Here is a 19,699-nt window from a genome sequence, read left to right as displayed (position 1 = left end):
CTTACAGGTGAGGAGAAGAATAGACGCTGGCCAAGACATCGTTGAAGAGTGGATACGGCCGATTACGAGACCGACAGAGTTTCAGGTACGAACCCTTTTATAGAGATATTACACTTACAGTGCATAAGTTGTGCCTCAATGATATCAGAGGTACTTATTAAATTGATAAACTAAGTGCTGGATTATCCATTAAGCAACCTAAGCTTCTATCAGTACTGATTATGGGAATGATATAGAAGGTAGACGAAGTGCCATGTTTGCAAAGTGGAGCAAAGTTTTGTACTGCACATGAGGTGCTATGCAGCCGGATTGGGTATCCTGTGACCGGCTGTATGTGATGGCTCCCTGGTCAGTACATACAGGTTCTGAGCTGTGGATGAGAAACTCTTCAGTTTTGCAGTGCAGTTTTTGAGATTGGCTGTGGTTTCGCTGAGTGACATCCAATGTATTTTGTCTCTGTTCTTCTTCATAGATGGAAAGAAGTCTATGATCATTGTTCTATGCCTTGTACAGTGATGTGAACCTTCATTGGCCCTTGGTGCTTGTCCCACCATTATTCAGCAGCCTGTGATTGGTCCTTGGCGACAGGTTTGATTGTGATCTAACACTGACCCTTGTGGTACGATGCGTCTAGACTTGAGATTGTTAAGGGGCGTGAAAGAGTCTACCAGTATGTCATGTGAACTCAGTCTACATGGTACTTTCGAGGGGTGTGGGATTGGATGGTCTACTGAGTTGATCTATATAGTAGAGCAAAGATGGGAGAAGGGTGTTGTGTACTCAATCTGTAAAGGGGATGGAAAGTAAGTGTTCTTGCTATGTACTGTACAGTATGTATGTTGTATGAGGATGGTGTGCTCTAGATGGTACTAAGTATGGTGACACAGGTGATACTGGGAATGAATTCTTATGTTACATTCAATTCACAAAAAAGTCTCCTTTTATTGTGTGGATAATTTTGCAAACTCCGAATAATATAAATATATAGAGATGGGCAAAAGCCTTTATTTCATATAGTTTACTGTTCTCTCACAGACTTTCTTTATCTGTTTTCTGATCTTTTTAGCCTTGTGCAGCCAAAAGCAGCAACCTGCTCAGAGCTTGCACATTCAAAAGGACAAAATAACCATCCATCTTTGGGCGTCAGCACAATACAAAAGATCCATCTGCTTTACAAGCCGGAATGTCTACAAGAGTCAAACCTGACATCTGGGCCATTGAATTATACGTCTGAATATTAAAAATACATGCAGCAGTGGGATTTATGTACCAGGATGAAATATATATGTGCCGAGGCATAAAATGTCCAAAACCATTAGTGATATTATCTGAATAGTAATCTTGCAAGTCTCTGAGTAATTCAGGCTGACACATGGCTCCATAAGTAAACATCATTGTCACTCACAGCACCGTACGGTACCTACCAAACCTTCTATTTCTCGTATAACTATTTCCACTTTAAAAGTTAAAAATAGAGCTGCCTTATATTCTCTAACTCTCACCACTAACAATTCCACCAAGGGCCCTGATAATGGATGCCAAGTATATTGTAGAACATGATTCTCTATTCAAGCATCAAATATACAGGGAAAGGTTGTGGATAAACCTTACTGTGACCAGAACATGCATAACGCCATGACCTAACCAGAGCCAGATTACTGGCGTGGCAGCCAGGTGGGTCCCATAGAGCCCAAACACATGGGGGCCTCCCAATCATTTACCAGTGTTGACAACCGGGCTGTAGTATTTCCCTGCCCCAGCCCTCCTCAGGCGCAGTGTCATAAGGAGTGAAATGGACATGGAGCTACTGGCCTCACAAAATGCTGTCATCAAACAGTAACCTGAATGGCAGGCAGATCCAGCGGGTGTCGGACTTGGATGCGTCATTTTCAGAGACAGAAGAACAAAGGGGCAGATGTATTAACCTGGAGAAGGCGTAACGAAGTGATAAACCTGTGATAAGTGCAAGGTGATAAATACACCAGCCAATCAGCTACTAACTGTTAATTTACATATTGCAGCTGGTTGGCTGGTGCGTTATCACCTTGCACTTATCACTGGTTTATCACTTCCTTATGCCTTCTCCAGGTTAATACATCTGCCCCGAAGAACGGAGCCGCACTATATAATTGAAACCAGAAAATAGAGACCAAGCAGTGAAAGCCACAGACACATTGCCACCTACTGTCCCACCACCATAGCCTCCCAATTATACTTAGCATGCAGCTGTTGACACACTCCGGCATAATATACCATGATTAAGGACACAAACATGTAAATATAACTTGTGTTCATTATTTCAAACTAGAACAACATCTTTAAGCAGAGAATGGAGAAGGCATGGTTAGAGAAACATGCAGCCAATCCAAGTATTATGATGCTAACAGAAGCTCAGAATATTCAGCCTAGCCAACTACAGCATATAACATTTATTCCTAGTTACGTTTGAATTTTGAGGGGCTGAACCAATTTTGTTTATTCATGAATATTGGGAGGCGTCAACCAAAAAGAACTATATATATATATATATATATATATATATATATATATAGTAAGAAGAAACAGGTGGCACTCACAGACTTGCAAGCAATGTTGAACAAACTCCACGCCGTGAAGTGTTTATTGGAAACAACAGGTGACGTTTCGGGGACACATCCCCTTCCTCAGACTGAGGAAGGGGATGTGTCCCCGAAACGTCACCTGTTGTTTCCAATAAACACTTCACGGCGTGGAGTTTGTTCAACATTGCTTGCAAGTCTGTGAGTGCCACCTGTTTCTTCTTACTGCATGTGGGTGGACTAGCATGTCCACAAGGAAGGGCACCTCGGCCAGTTACCAGGAGGAGTGCCAGGGCAAATTCTGGAGATATATATATATATATATATATATATATATATATATCTATCAGAGTTCTTTATTGTTTAAACATATACTTGTTTCTTTATCCAGTACCTGTAATTTTAAAACAATGAATTTGGCTATTGTTTCTTCGTGTTGAGCAACAGATAAAGTACTACTGTAAGTCTAAGGAAATCTAAAACAATAGGCAGAGAGGTGCTTGGGAAGATACAAACATCCCCGTCCCAGCTTCTCATACCCTATTAATTATAGAAGTAAACATGACAGCTTCTAACCTCTTGTTCTGCCTTACAGCTCTGTCACCTTTCATCCAGGAGATTGTTGGTTTTGGAGATGCTTGTGGTTTACATTCCATAATGACTTCCTTGCCCTTGGTGATGATTATTGTTTTCTGCCGTTGGTTGAACTCAAACGAGGGAGCTGATGCTGTTAAGAAAAATACATATGAAAATAACAATCACAGATCTGAATCACAATAAACCCCTGGCTGCTACAGCATGCAGTCGCCTATTGTGCCTCTGTACAATGTTTATGCAAAGACCTTTCTCTTTTTAGGCTTCTTTCAAAGAAATACAGTCATACATTTTGTACTAAGATCTGACATCAAACACATCTATTTGTAAAGCGGAGTCGGGTCTGTAGGTTCCTATATGTGCTGAGCATAAAGCAGTTACTGTAATGTGCTATCTAGCCTTAATGAAGCGGAATTGTTTTATAGCAATATTACCATACAACTGCAAAAAAAAAAGACTCAGCACAGGGTACAGGGCATTTGTAAAGGAGGCCATTGCCCAGGACTTGTCAAGAGAAGGACTACACAAAGTACAGGTATTGCATTTGCACTAGGGGCACAGAGGGCCTTGTGGTACATGGAGCATTTCTAAAGTTCGTTTCCGCTTTCCATCTCCTGGAATGATTGACAGTGCGGAGAGAGCTGACCTCACTGCAGCTCAACGCCAATATTTGGGCACTGGCTGTTTAGAATCTGCCAGCGCACACCACTGTATCATGTGTGACACAAGTCTTCAGGTTAGATTTACTATCGGCTACTGTATTTCTGACGTCTACAGGGGTGGTCTCCAGGTTGCCGAATGTCGGGATCCCGGCGCACAGTATACCGGCGCTGGAATCCTGACACCCGGCATACCGACAGATATTCTCCCTCATGGAGGTCCACGACCCCCCTGGAGGGAGAATAAATAGCGTGGCACGCGTAGCACACCACCGCACCCGCAAGGGGCTCATTTGTGCTCGCCACGCTGTTGGTATGCCGGTGGTCAGGCTCCCGGCGCCGGTATGCTGGTCGCCGGGAGCCCGGCCGCCAGCATACCATACTACATCCGTCTACAGAAGTGGAAAAGTTGTGTTGAAGGGCTAGTCCTGAAGATAGCTACTATCTAGCACATTGTTGGCCACTACAACCAATGGATATTTTGATGGACATTATTACTAAGGGGCATCTTACTAGGCATGGGCACCTTATTGGACATTACTACTACAAAACAACTTCATGGAGTTTATCTATATTATGCATCTTGGCCATTTTGTTAATGAAATTATCACTGGGTATTAGCAGTACTGGGCTTCTAATTGAACTTTGATAAAAATTGGACATCTTTCTTGGAATCGCTGGTACTGATAAGGCTGTTCTGTTCTTATCTGCCTTTATTTTAATTGTGTCTAAGGTTGCATGTCATAGGCAGGCATGAAGATAAGGGGAGATAGGGGGGGGGTGGTACTGAATACACTTGCTTGGGCTTGCTGGATGGGTCCCGAGGGGCCTAATTCAGATGTTGATAGAGACAAATGTCCCCTTTGTAGGGGTGACCAATGACCATTGATGGTTGACAACCATTGATGGTTAACCACAGATGGTAGATGGTTTTGCCATCGATGATGGAGATTCAATGGTTCTCTACCATTGGTGACACAAAGCCCCCAATGTCTTTTCTCCATGGGACCCCACCCTCTGATGTGACCGACACAGCCCCACCATCACATATGACTGACCTGCTGCCCGATGAGTGAGAGAGCAGGGCTGACCATCAGCAGGTGAAACTATAGATGGGTCCCCTGTCAATGGTTTCACACTATCAATGTTAACCAACAATGGTACCAATGGCCACCCCTAGCCTTTTACAGAGCTCCTGAGGGGGACAAATATCTTTCTTGAGATTGCATGGCACAAGTATTTTTTACTTTATTTTTGAAGGGGGCATTACCAAGCCTCCCGGATTAGGCCATGCTCCCTACCCAGTACTTGTGCCTTTTTCAGCTCTCGACGGCCCTTTCAACAATACTGTAACAATTACCAAATGTGACATATGTCTACCAAGAAAATTGTAAGATGGTTATTAAAGTTTTCATTCCACTCCATTGCATATACATTATTTGTAATATAAGTTATTTAATGGCCTGGACTGTGTAAAATGTAACCAGCAGAGGCGTAACGCTAGGAAACAACGGAGGCATCTGCCGCCGGGCTCCTGCTCTGAAGGGGGGCACCTCTCCTCCCATTCCGTGACACCATTCAGTTAAGTTAATTAATAACTGCCGCTATCTCTTCAGTGGCCGACTTCCTCACTGGTCCCTGCACCTTACAAGTCACACCCTCTTTATTATAGATACACATTTTACAAGTGTCATACCCAGGATTAGAACCCACGACCTAGTACACTCGAAGTAGACACCTTACTGATGAAGCTATTTGCTCCTGTATAGGATATTTGAGAATTCTAACTATATGAAGCTACCTCTCTGACAATTACACGTAACTTCATAAAGTTAGAATTCTCATGCTTCCTATGCAGGAGCAAATAGCTCCATAAGTAAAGTGTCTGCCGTCAGTGTAACAGGTCAGGCTTCTAATCCTGGGCAAGACTGCAATTGTGTGATTCAAAATAAAAGACAGGGGGGGGGGAACCAATATTTATCTTGCCACCAGGGAAGAAGAAGAAGGAGAAGGAGAAGAAGAAGATAATTTTGGTCATTGCAAATTAGAAGTTTCAAAAGTTTATTGCAAAAACAAATGCTCAAAGAAGAAATGTGTGATCTAAACAAGCAGCATGTACATAAACCAAAAGTGCAGGAACAAACAGCTGTAAAACCACAAGCACTGAATAAACAAGATCATTTTTCACGCGATCAGTCAGAATAATTTGGGTTCCCGGATGAAGTGTAAAAATCTGACAGCCTTTAACCAGCAAGAACGCTGACCTAAATATCCGGGCCAAAAGAAACAAAGCACAAGGTTAGTCTTTCTGGAGGCTATCCCTGTGCTGAGGAAGAGCTAGATATGCAATAAGTCAACAGCACTACCACCGACAGCAAATTGAACATCCGGAACAAATGTTAATGAGACGTAAATCAACCTTTGAAAAAATGCCAGAAAAACCGGAAAAGAACAAACTGACTCCAACCTTAAAGCCAATAAAAGTATAAACTAGGAAAGGGATTAACTGGCAAAAAGGAAATGCTGTGGGTAAATGTGGAAGTAATAAAAAGTTAGTAGATACAATGACTGTTGTTAAGCAGCAGAGGGCGGGAGATTTCAGACTGTCAGCTTTGGAACATTAATGAAATGAGTAAATGTAAAGCTGAGGGGCAGGGGCGCTTTAAGAGAGGAGGAGGCCAGTCTGTAGCCTCCTTCGTTCGGGCTCCTCCTCTCTGCCAGCAGCACTGTAGAGTCTGAGCAATAGAGGGCTCAGACTCTCCTACGCATGCGCAGATCTCCGGGAAATGGCCCAGCGTCCATTTTTCCAGTGATTTCTCCACTGCGCATGCGCAGAACACTGTGAAAATGGCCACTGCACCATTTTCACAGTGATTTAACAAATCTGCTGCAATTGACGTGGGACTCCGGAGGGTGAGTATTCAAAAATGGGTGCAGCATATGCAGTGGGGGTCCACCTGGTCTCAGGGACCCTTGTCCCATTATAAATACGTCAGTACTGAGGGGGAAGTCTATGACGGTAATTACATGTAGAGCCCAAGAGCCTACAACAGACTCATATCAGAAATGAACAATTGTAAAAAATACACTGAAGAGAGAAACAGAAGTTTAGATGGAAGTAAAACAGATATGAAAGTCTGCAGTTAATCACATCAAATCCAACTAAAGAGCACTTACAGCTGGAAGAGGAGCTGTGTTATATTAGGCTGGGAAATGAGGAAGTGAAGAAGAATAACAATGAATTGGATGGTGGAAAATGCAACTATTACAGAGCTAAAGAGCAAGCTGCAAATCAGCACAAAGCAATCCTACAGTTTGAGCTAGAGGGCCCCCCCAAAAATAAGTTATATCAAGAGAGATGAAATATGAGCTAATAATGGAATGTCTCCGGAAGCAAGCACTAGAATGAACGAGTAATATCCAGAATTCACATTGACTGATAGCAAAGTGGAGATACTGCAGCAGCACCACCAGAGGTGGAAGTTACAAGTCCAAACGGGTGTGGTATGAAAGGTAGATAGTAACTAGGTCGACAGTGTCTAGGTTGACCACTATTGGTCGACAGTAACTAGGCGACAGGGTCTCTATGTCGACAGGGTCTTTAGATCGACATGGTCTAGGTCGACAGGCCAAACGGTCGACATGAGTTTAAAAAAAAATTGTGTCATTTTATTTGTAGAGTGACCGGGAACCACAATTAGTGCACCGTGTCCCCTCGTATGGCTCGCTTCGCTCACCATGCTTCGGGCAAGGTTACCGTTCCCAATTGTAGTCCACGTGGATCATTACGTATGAAAACGTTCCAAAACAGAAAAAAAATTGTGAAAAACTCATGTTGACCTTTTGACCTGTCGACCCAGAACATGTCGATCTAGACACCATGTCGACCTAGAAACCCTGTCGACCTAGTTACTGTCGACCAATAGTGGTTGACCTAGATAGTGTCGACATAGAAACCGGATCCCGTCCAAACATGTGTAGCACACTGAAGGGTATGAGAAACAGCTGACTTTCTATATATGGGGGGACCAACATCTTTTATGTGTTTAGGGCCTTTAAAGGTCTCAATCTGCCCCTGTTGACAAGAACAAACTGTATACAGTAGTATGACAGGAACTGTTGCAGACTATGAATACAAAAGTTACTGGATGCATTTGAGTTCAATTTGTAGTGATCGTTGATACAGTACATGGTTGTAGTCACAATGTATAATTTGAATGCAAACAACTGTAGCCATTTGTGACTCTTCTCTTAAACATCTTGTATAGCCTTCTCCATTATCATTTGTAACATTTCACTAATCAAAATCTTCCACCTAAAAGAGTATATTGCTAGAAGTATAGTCTCAGTTGGGTCACCTCACCCCTGTATGTGGGGCTGACAACACTCTCTTTCCTCAAGAGAGTAAGTGGGCAGTATCTATTCAGAACCCTAAAAAAACACCACACATGATATTAGCATGAAAGAGAAAAGGGACCAATCACATGAAGTTGAAGATCTATTGGTCTAGCGCCAGCAATAGGGCTATGTGGATACGTAACAGTTGGGAATATTGCGCACTTACAAAGTTACCAAGTTCTAAGCAAACAAGAGACAAATGAGCATTTACGATGAGAACACCAAACAGGAGACAATCGAAGTGATAAGGACGTTTTTGGGAAGACCCTGGCCAAGTAATGGGATGGGATTGAAAAGGTATCTGCAGCTCAATGAGGAGCTCAGTAGACAGCTTAGCAGAGAAGATTTAGAGAACAGTATTTTGTTCTCAGAAGGGTCAGAAAATCTCAGAAGGGTCCTTTGTGAGAAAAAGAAGTTATTGACCCAGACCTGGAATTGGATGGAGGTCTGGTGCATAAGTCGGATTGTGAAAGTTCAAGAGCATCCTGTACTATAAAGAAGCAATACTGCTGATGGGACTGGTTGGAGGCAGGTGAGAGTCCTGTCCCTGGATATCTGAGACCACAGAGAGATCACAGTGACTGGTTGATGAGGGACTTTAGCAGGAGAAGGGCATTGTACTGTATATTTTGACACTAGATTAAAAGTGGTAAGACGCTTTTCTTCCCATTGGATAGAGAATGGCCAAGAAGTAAGGCAGTGCCTGATGCAGTCTTTATGTTTCTGAAGCTAATTAATGCTAAGTTCTGTTGAAGACTCTGAGTTACCTGGTGAAGACTCTCCTGTAGCATCTCATAAAGACTGTGAGGCTGATGCAGAGTAAGGGAAGAAGGTACCATGTACAGTACTGTACCTGTATTCTTCTTGTTTGTTAGTGTTTTTCTCATTGATAAATAACCCTTAGAAAACACCTATTTTATGCTACCATATTTGTTGACTTACCTAGCACCTTAAGCTCCGCACTTCCATAAATGATTCCATAGATATTTTCAGCAAGACATTGGTACATTCCTGCGTCCGATTGATTCACGTTGTGAATTGTCAACATTCCATTGACCATTTCAACTCTGTTCTGTAATAGATGCGACAATTGATGCATAAGAAAAGTGTAGTTATATTTGTTAGCATTAGATGTAATTCTTAAACACAATCCTTATACAGTGTTGAAGATTATGTACTACATATATTAGAATACACTATGAAGTAGAGATGTGTGGTTCAGTTTTCTGACTCTGGTCTGTTGTCAGTTCCATGCTCGGACTTAAAGTGAGTAAGAAGCCGTCACTGCTTCGAACTAAGAATCAGCCACCATGACTACTTATTGATTCTTAGAATAATCTTCAATGACAAGTCAGTTTATGTCTGCCAAGCATGCACATTCTACATGAAACTTAATTACTTTTAAGATTGCTGTTTTATATTTACATTGCGCTCCCTGCTGGCCATTCATACATAACTGCACTTCCGTAACACTTTTTCATTACACTATGGTTTGAGTCGCCAAGAAAAAGTGATTTAAACAATAATTCTATTCAAAGTTAGCCATGCTTAATAAAAAAGTATAAAAAAGCCTTCAGTTTGCCTTTAAGCAAGTGATAATGATGGACAAATGGCATATTTCCCCTAACATGACATGTGCTTGACATTTACGAGAAATTCCCAGATTACTCTTCCTTATGAGAGAGACCAGACTAGGCTGAGCCTGGAGTCAGTAAAGCCTCCAGATCATTGCTTCATCACTCAGTGGATCATTATGGAAAATGGGCTTTGCAAATTGCATGTATGAGTCAATGTAGTTACTATAAGCACATTCCCTTAGAACAATGGGCTATTTTCTTTTTTTTTTTAATTGCATATAGTTGATTTCAATCTTTACTACTATATTTCACTGTTTTAAATATTACTAATATGGACAAAGCATTAAATGTAAATACACAATTTCTTGTATCCATATTAGATGAAAGTAAGGATCTTTAAGACATTACTATCTTATAATATTTAATAAAATGATTAAAGATACTATTAAAATATATCTAATATATTTACAGGCTGGTGCAATATCCAAATTATACTTGTAGCCCTCTCTCTCTCTTTTTATATATATATATATATATATATATATATACACACACTGGATATAGATATATAGATATATATATACATACACTGGAGATATATATATATATATATATATATATATACTGGATATATATATATATATATATATATATATACTGGAGATATATAGATATATATATACACGTGTGTGTGTGTGTGTGTGTGTGTGTGTGTGTGTGTGTGTGTGTATATATGATCTATTTTTTTTCTTTTGATTTTTTTTACCCAGAGATTTTACCAACTGTTTACATATATTTTACTTAGTTTTATTAACTGTATTACATATATTGCACACATTGATTCCTGTAGTTGAGAACATTGATTTTTCTGTTGGGTCTATATCCATTCCCTTAATGACAGTTTATATAAAGGACTAACGTATCCCAATTTCTGCAGGCAGGATGCACATGCATTAAATTCTTGGCCTACTGTAAAATTGTCTTGCGGTGGAAGATATCACTCATGATGAAGTTCCCTGATCATTGGATGCAGTGGTACTCTCCTGTGATCACTCCATTCAAAAAGCAAAATAAATAAAGATCTCATAATAAAATATCCATGTGTTCGGAAATGGAAAGGTGTTTGCGTGTCTTCAAACTTACCTCATTGAAGACACGCAACCACCTTTCCATTTCCGAATGTCAGTATCCGGAGCCTTACCTCCGGTGCGGTTTCCCGGGGGTTGCCAACCTTGTGGTTGGCATGGCTGCGACGGCGGGTCCTTGGGCACGTGTGCGGCTTCCGGAGTTCGGGGGCCGGAGTTCTGGAGTGGGTAGTCACTGCATCAGAGCCCTCTGACAGTCACTCTGTTTCAGAAAGTCAGGGCCGGAGCTGTGTTAGCTAAAGTGCTGCAGCTGAGAATGTCCCCAGTGCTGGGGGCGGCCATGTTGGAGACCAGAGATCTGCCAATTGAATTCACAGTCTGCTTCCAGCTAATCCGGTGCAGTCTTCCCTTATAAAAGGGGGCTGGCTCAGGGAGAGAGTGCCAGTGCTTCAAGTTGCTTTCCTATGAAAGGTGCACCAGCTCTGTGCTCCCAGGCTGCTCCTGGTTCCCCGGTTTCGGTTGCTATCCTCAGTGTGTGACCTATCGCTACTGAAGTCTTGTCACTTAACCCGTCGCCACTCGTGGAGGCGCTCACGGGCTCCCGGTCATTAAGGGGCTTCGGGTGCTAAATGGTGGCCCCTGCGGGCGTCTCGCTAGCCCAATCCACACAGTCTTCGTTTCTTCAGAATCTGAGTTCTTCAGCCTCGCTTTTCAAGCCCAAGCTACAGTCTTCAGCCTCGCTCTCCAAGCTCAAGCCACAGTCTTTCAGTTCTTCAAAACCAGTCTCCTTCAATCTCGTCTACCAGTCACAAGCCACAGTCTTTCAGTTCTTCAAAACCCAGCCTCCTTCAGCCTTGTCTACCAATCTTAAACCACAGTTTTTCAGTGCCTCAAATACCGGTGATCTTCAGCTCCATTCCTCAAATCATTGACTCCAGTTCTTTTTCTGTGTCTTTCAATTCATCAAGTATCGGTGTACAGTTGTTTCTTCATTAAAGATACAGTTTTCCTCCTACACCTACTAGGCCTCCACCTCATGAGGAAGAACTACATTCAACCACCTCACCTACTTCCTACACAGTCAGCTGTCCTCCCAGCCCAAGCTCGGTTGTCGGAATCCCACTCTTTGCTGAGCGTGACACCGAACACATGGATATTTTATTACGAGAACGAAAATTTAAAGCAATACTAAACTTTGTTGTCCTGTTTTCTGTTTTTATTGTATGGTTCCTTCGGATTACCTACTGTTAATAACTGTGAGGAAGAAATTTTGGCTATAATACAGATGCAAAGGACCACTTGAGTTGTATAATTTTAATAATTTAATTAATTGTAGAATTTATTATATAATTCATTGTTTGATTATTATTGTTGAATTCCCCAGTGTCTTTGCTCCTCCTTTTCTTGGCTGCATGAAGATATAATTTTATATTTCGTGCTCTACGCTTTCAGATGTGGAAAAGGGTGTAATCAAATTCTATGACAAATGGAGCCTATATCTTGACCAAACATCTAGAAGCTATTCAAAAACACTGAATAGTGTTTGATGTGACATCTGCTTGCCTGGAATTGATATGTATTCAAATGTAATGACCTCCCTGCAACTTTGATTCCCCTTTCATCTATTCTGATTATAGTATATTAGGTGTAGTTATAGTAAATCAAATCCCCTTTTTTTGTTTTTTCCTTCATATTTTGTATTTTGCTTCTGGACAACCTGTGACGTTTTGTCTGTGTGTCTTCTCTATTCTCTTTTCCTCCCCTTCCTGTTTATGTCCTTCTGTGTCCTCCTGTCCTTTTCTCTCCTTGTCATACTTGTCAATAACTGTTTTATTGTTACAATGTTTTTTGCATAAGGCTATGGGGCAGATGTACTAAGCCTGTCGAAGTGATTAAGTGGAAGGTGATAAAGTACCAGCCAATCAGCTCCAAACTGTCAAATTACAGGCTGGGTTTGAAAAATGACAGGAGCTGGCTGGCTGGTGCGTTATTACCTTCCACTTTCACAGATCTCATGATAACTCTCATGTACATATCTGTATTTTGCCTTGATGTATTTGTATTCTTATTAGTCATCTATCTTATCTTTTTTATACACAAATCTCAGTATGTTTAAGTGTATGGGGGTTATTTTTTCTCTCTCAATGTTTGTCTAGCTATAAGTTGTTTTTGCTTAACTTCTTTTGGTGACTCTATACATAAGTAAGCCTGGACCGTGATGGCTCCTTTGTAATTGGTTCAGGGCACCGGAGCGTAAGGCAGCCCACAGGTCGGCCATTAATACAAGGGGTCTAGTGTCCAGCCAGTTGCACGTCATTTTGCACAACACCATCATCCATTGACAACTTTAAAATATCGTATAATAGATCAGGTGCCCTGTTCTATAAGAGGGAGAGATAGAGGTGGTAAACCTTTGAGACTCGAGTCACATTGGATTTTTCGTCTCAATACAATGCATCCACGTGGACTTAATGAATTTCATGGGTTAAACAGTTTTGTGTAATGGTGACATATCGGTTACTGGCACGCTGCTAATGTCCATATATATCCTTTTCATATCATCGTATGTGCTAGTTTATTTAAATATGTCCATTATGTTATGTTGATTTTTTTTTTATTAATGTGATGCTAGGAGCTTTTTTATAACATCTTTGTTATACTATGACAGCTCTATGGCTATTAGGAAGTACGTACATTTTTTAATCTACTATTAAGGACATAACCATTAATTATTTCATCCACAATTATTGCGGATGGATTAATATATTAAATCTACCACTATTTCATTTTAGTGGACCATATTCATGTGCAGTTATTGAGTATGTGTCTGTAGATAGTGACATCTTGACCCACTAGTACATAGTGTCATTATGCGGTAATTAGCCAACTGTAGTTAATACATATCAAAGTATATAACAGCGGGGACAGCTACTTTGTAGTCCGGAATTGATGTTTACAATTAAGCTCCTATAGTAATTCTATGTTTGCATTGATCCAGGGTTTGTTGTCGTTGTCATGGTGATGGGTTGCACAGCACACTGACTTGACCTGACGTCATATCCTATGCGCGGCCCGGAGTGGGCTGCGTCCCGCCGTCTGAACGCCGCCGAGCACAGGGTGAGCATGTCTTATATAAGGTAAGACCTTTTTGTTTGTATGTATACCTGAGGAAAATTACCTAATAAAATTGGCATTGAAACGTCGTAAACCTTACTGCCTACCAGAGAGCTCTTTTCTGTGAGACACCTGGAGTGGCGCGTCTGCTGCTTGTCTATATATATATATATATATATATATATAAAATATATATATAATATAGTGTGCAGTGGCAGTATGAAGGTAAATTAGTGAGCTATGGTTTCTGTGTGGAGCAGGATGTCTCCACCCACACAGGGACTGCTCCAATCAGGACAGGCTGGGGCCTGTGTATTCTGCCAATCTGGGTTTGGAAAAGCCAGTCAAAGCTCAGGATGCCAGGAAACCATTAGCGGGCCAGGAGGCCTGTAGGAAACAGGGAAGACCACCAACTCTAGAAATGAGCTTATGCTGCTGGGAAGAAGCCAGGCCAGTGAGACTGTGTATGTGGACCGCTGTGGCAGCCAATCCAAGCCTGGCTGGAGCCTGTGATACACAAGTATGCAACAGGCAAGACTTGGAGAGACTTTGGGGCAGCTGTATTAAGCCTGGAGAAGTGATAAAGCAGTGATAAGAAGTGATAAGTGGAAGGTTATAACACACTAGCCAATCAGATCCTAAGTGTCATTTTTCAAACCCATAATGATTGGCTGGTGCATTATCACCTTGCACTTATCACTGCTTTATCACTTCTCCAGGCTTAATACATCTGCCCCTTTGTTTGTAGACTAGCTGCCCAAGGATAGTCAGGGGCTAGATTGTTTGTTTTTTGTATAGTTATGCTGACAGTATAGCATTATTTCATTTATTCACCGGACAAGCTGTGTGTAGAGCCTTAATAAGCACCTATACACTGCCCCAATACACACACCTCTACCGAGCTAATTACCCCAGATCATCACAGTATACTTGAAACCAGAAGTACATTTTAACGACATTAAGCTAGTAAATATATCTAATTTCCATTAGTAACTAAGCTACACATTACCTGGGGTAGTAAGGGCTGACCATTCATCAGCCAGCGATAAATCGGCCTGGGCTTTCCAGTTGCTTTACACTCCCAATGCAGCTGGTCTCCGCTATCTAACTGTGTGTCATTAATCTTCTCAATCCATTGTGGTTGAGCTGGTGCAAAAAAAGAAAAAGAAAGAAAAACCAGTACATTTAGATTGTAATGACGGCAGAAGGGATACAGTTGACCAGCTATAAAATGTGACCATTAGAAAAATGTACTGTATCATGGTATCAAAGAGAAAACGTGGGAACGATACTGGAAGTACTGTACTAAGAACTGAAGTGCACAACAAGCGTAACCCATCGCAACTACTCACATCACAAAGTAAATTTTGCAGATCAATCTAGTTCATTGTAGCTAAAATAGAAATGTATCACAATTAGGCTGATGGGTTTATGTATTTACTAGTGGTACAGGTATGCTGCCCTGTGTCATACCTCAATCCCTGCACTCCTCCCCCCTGCCTGCCCCCTCCTCTGCTGCTGTCCCGTTATACTTGTGCCCTGGCAGCAGGGCCAGATTAACAATGGGGTGGATGGAGCTCCAGCTCCAGGCCTCCACATAAAAATAGGCCCATCATCATGACAGTATAATGATAACAAGCTACCTAGCTGGCCACATGGTCAGCCACAAATCATAAGTATTAAAATTGTATTTCTAGTTTTCTCACAAAATTCTGCAATTTTTCTATTTTTATTAATTTTGTGCGACAGTGGGTCTGATAATGTAAGGATGCACACACCCACATGTCACTGACCACACTTACACAGTACTGACCACACCCACACAGCACCAACCACACCCACATGTTACTGACCACACCCACACAGCACTGGTCACAGCTCCTCCCCTTCTCAGTATTGGCCTGTAAAGCAATTTCAGCCCCAGACCCATGTGGCCCTTCACCAGGCCCTGCCTGGCAGAATCTTATTGTGTCAGATTTAATGGGTGATTGGGGTGATCTGTTTTGGGTCACTTGCTATGTTGGCCAATACAGTTTCACAGTGCATTTCTGAGACATGCCTCCTGGAATGTTCCCCACCTTACTACTGTCGCTGTAGATTGGTGCTAATAAAAGGAGTAACCAAAAATCACCTTTACTAACATCTTCATTACAGTTACTGACAGTTGATCTGAACTTTGACTCCTCCCACCAGTTTAAAGGGACTCATACATCAGCAAACACAATTTATTGTTTCGCAGATCCTGTGATTTATTTCTCAGATTTATTGTTTTTACAATCCATCTGAATTGCCAGGGCCGGTGCAAGGTTTCAAGGCGCCCTAGGCAAATGTTCACAATCCTGCCCCTACTTCCCCCGAACCATTCACCCAATCCCTCACATACACATTCACTCCAGTTCCCTAATAGTGACATACTGACACTTTTGTGACTAGTGCGCTTATGCAGTGCATGATCTGCACGTGCGCGAGCCCAGCAATGTATTTGCATCGCATTGATGTGAACGCCTGTGCCTGATTGACAGACAGAGGCATTCATAGGGCAGTCGGGGTGGTGATGCAGCATTACGGGTGCGTGGCAATAAAAACAGGGCAGGTTCGGAAAAATTACTGCTCTGCGCTGCCTTTGCAGCCAGGGGGCATCCATAATTTAGCAATGCAATCGTAATTGAATTGCGATCGCATCTCTGGCGGGCATTGCCCTGTGATGGGCGGTCCCCAGCACGTGATTGCAAGCAGTTGCAGTTTTGTACTGCAACTGATGCTGAGCGAGGGCCCTAAGTTCTCTGGCATTCTTGTTCATGAATAAATCCTTCCCAGTTGTGAAACCTGTAATAATGGGCTGATGATATATTATTATTATTATTATTATTATTTTCCATGATAGTGTTATTAACACACAATATAACTGCCTCATGATATGCGGTGAGGCAGTTTACTCATCTGAAGGTACATGAAGTCCCCCCCCCCCAAAAAAAAAAAAATCACAAAAATAACCCAACTCCAAGGCAGTGCAGAGAGGTACAGCGAGACAAATCTGCACCCAGGACCAGTGTCAGTCCTGAAACTTCAGCCGTATCCACTACATCAGTGGTTCTCAAACTCGGTCCTCAGGACCCCACACGGTTCACGTTTTCCATGTCACCCAGCAGCTGCACTGTGTGTCACCAACTGTCACATTTTAAAAATCTACAGGTGACCTTCAAAACATGAACCGTGTGGGGTCCTGAGGACCGAGTTTGAGAACCTCTGCACTACATGTTCTGACTGCCAAACCTGAATCTTTTCCATCACCCCCAAAACACAGGGAGCCTCTACATGGCATGCAGAGGAAATGCTGTTTAGTAGACATATTACTGCCCAGATCTGATACTTATCTGTTGCATTCACAAAGCAAAATGGCTCAAATTAAAATCTCTTTAACCCATAGAATATCTAAAGGGCCAGAAACTTCACTGCATGCAAGTATGTTAGATGAACATTCCAGTAGAATGTGATCCATACTGCACATATACTTTTCCTATATATTGCCCTCAAGGATGGTTTTGTTAATTGATCCTTCAGTAATTGAGATTTGCATTAACACAAGCGTTTTCCATTAATGGAGAGCCACACTCAGGGCATAACTACATGAGTGGGCCACATAACAAGGTTTCCAAAAGGCCCCTTTAGTGAAATACTCGCACATAGAAAGGACAAACACTTGTGCTGGACCTTGGTAAGTGTAGCGGAAGGTCCAGTGTGGGACGGTTATCCAGTTTCATAGTACTAGGTTATTTTCATATAAGCTGACCACCTTGGGAGAGTCCAGCTGCAGGCTAGAGTAAAATCTCTTACCATCTCCTGAAACATAGCATAAACTTTCACACTGACATCGTCTCAAAACATTCTGTGACCTGGACATTTCTCCACAGAACACTTGAACATTGCAGCCCTATTTAACATGATGGAAGCAATCTCGGGAGGGTAACATGAGAGATGCAATCGTGGGGGAACGGGGTTAATATGCCGCAATTGCGGGAGGGGGGACAGGTAACAAGCCTCAGGCATTCGGGTTTGGGGGAGGGTTACATGCGGGAGACCAAACGCGCCAGGCGGAAGGGGGAATAATGATGTGGGAGCCCAACCGTGGGGTAGGGGGTGCGCTGGCAACATGATGCGGGTAAAATCATGCAGGAGCCCAATCTCCGCGCGCGCGGGGGGCAGGATTTCAGAGAGAAGATGGTACAGAACAGTCAGTGTTCACAATGCATTCACTGACTCACGTTATAAACATTAAGGAGAGGATAGGGTATACAGCCGTCCCCCTAGTCTCTCCTGGCCCTGGGTGCATGCTCCTTCCATGCGGGAGATCAATTGCGGGTGGGGGGATCTGGTAACAGGGTGCAGGATGGGGGAAGCGGGTAACATTCAAGCGCACAATCGCGGGGGGGGGGGCAGTGGATAACAAGATGTAGAAGTTAATCGCGAGGGGGGGGGAGCGGGTAACCAGATGTGGGAGACAATCAGGTGGAGGGCAGGAGCGTGGATACCAAGATGCGGGAGACAATCGCACGGGGGGGGGCACATAACAAGATGCAGGAGACAATCGTGGCGGGTGGGGACCGGGTAACCAGATGCGGGTGACAATCAGGTGGGGTGGCGGGATGCGCGGATGCCAAGATGTGGGAGACAATCGCGTGGGGCGGAGCGCATAACAAGACGCGGGAGACAATCGCGGGGAGGGGGAGCGGGTAACGAGATGTGGAATCAGGTGGGGAGGCGGGATCGCGGATACCAAGATGCGGGAGACAATCGCGGGCGGGGCAGCGCATAACAAGATACGGGGGTGGAGCGGATAACCAGATGAGGGAGGGGGGAGCGGGTATCAAGAAGATTCGGGAGCAAAATCGCAGGGTGGAGGGAACGGGTAACAAGATGCGGGAAGGGAACGGGTAACATTCGATAGCCCAGTTGCGGGGGGGGGGGGAGTGGGCAACATGATGCGGGAGACAATCGTGGGGGGAGCTGGTAGTATGCGGGACTCGGGAGCCTAATCACAGTTGGGGGCACATGTGGATGCGGCAGTCTGAACATTACACTATGCGGGGCGGGTATCTATGCTATCGTGAAGGTGGCTAGGGTGGCAGGATTGCAGAAGTAGGAGGAAGGAGAACAGACAGTGTTTAGAAATGGATGCATCATGATTCACTGACTTACGTTGAACTGTACAGACTCGGTGCGGGTGCTGACAATTAGGCGAAATCCCTGGCTGCTCCTCGTCTCTTAAAGAAGAGGAGGAGGTTGTCTGAGCTGAGGCAGGGTGTTAAAGAAAGCGTTCTCTCTCTCTCTCATTCAGTGTGCGGTGCCGCCCTCCAGTGGTCGCCGCCCATAGGCAGCTGCCTAAAACTGCCTAGTGGTAGCGCCGGCCCTGTGAATTGCCCATACATTAGAGAGATATATTTCAGTGATTTGCAGATAATTTCAGTTAAACAGATCTGCCAATCTTGAAAGACTCATCAGTTTACTAGAAACGGTCTGCAGGTCTGCTGATTGTTACCCATACGCTAGCAATCTACATTCCCAATTGAACTGTGAAATTAAACATGCTGAAAAACCTGATTCAACAATCCCAATGGATTCGTGGCCAAAATCTGCCATCTGTGAACTCCATACACGGCAGATTTATTCTCACAATCATCTGCAAAACATCAGATTGTCCCAATTTATCACAGGTG

General features: G+C 43.0%; 1 protein-coding gene across 2 annotated transcripts in view; it reads right to left on the bottom strand.

Annotated features, from left to right (window-relative positions):
• The window catches only part of CNTN5 (contactin 5), a 2,165,994-nt gene that overhangs the window by 541,629 nt on the left and 1,604,666 nt on the right, over positions 1–19,699 (bottom strand). For both annotated transcript variants that reach the window (XM_063951497.1, XM_063951498.1), the window contains 3 exons: positions 14,995–15,131; positions 9,152–9,281; positions 3,135–3,285 (listed from right to left, as the gene is read on the bottom strand). In XM_063951497.1, the coding sequence (XP_063807567.1) occupies positions 3,135–3,285; positions 9,152–9,281; positions 14,995–15,131 (418 nt within the window). The remainder of the gene's footprint in view (positions 1–3,134; positions 3,286–9,151; positions 9,282–14,994; positions 15,132–19,699) is intronic.

This window comes from Pseudophryne corroboree, chromosome 2, assembly GCF_028390025.1.
Source record: "Pseudophryne corroboree isolate aPseCor3 chromosome 2, aPseCor3.hap2, whole genome shotgun sequence".
Taxonomy (NCBI): domain Eukaryota; kingdom Metazoa; phylum Chordata; class Amphibia; order Anura; family Myobatrachidae; genus Pseudophryne; species Pseudophryne corroboree.
This window is presented reverse-complemented; position numbering and strand designations above follow the sequence as displayed.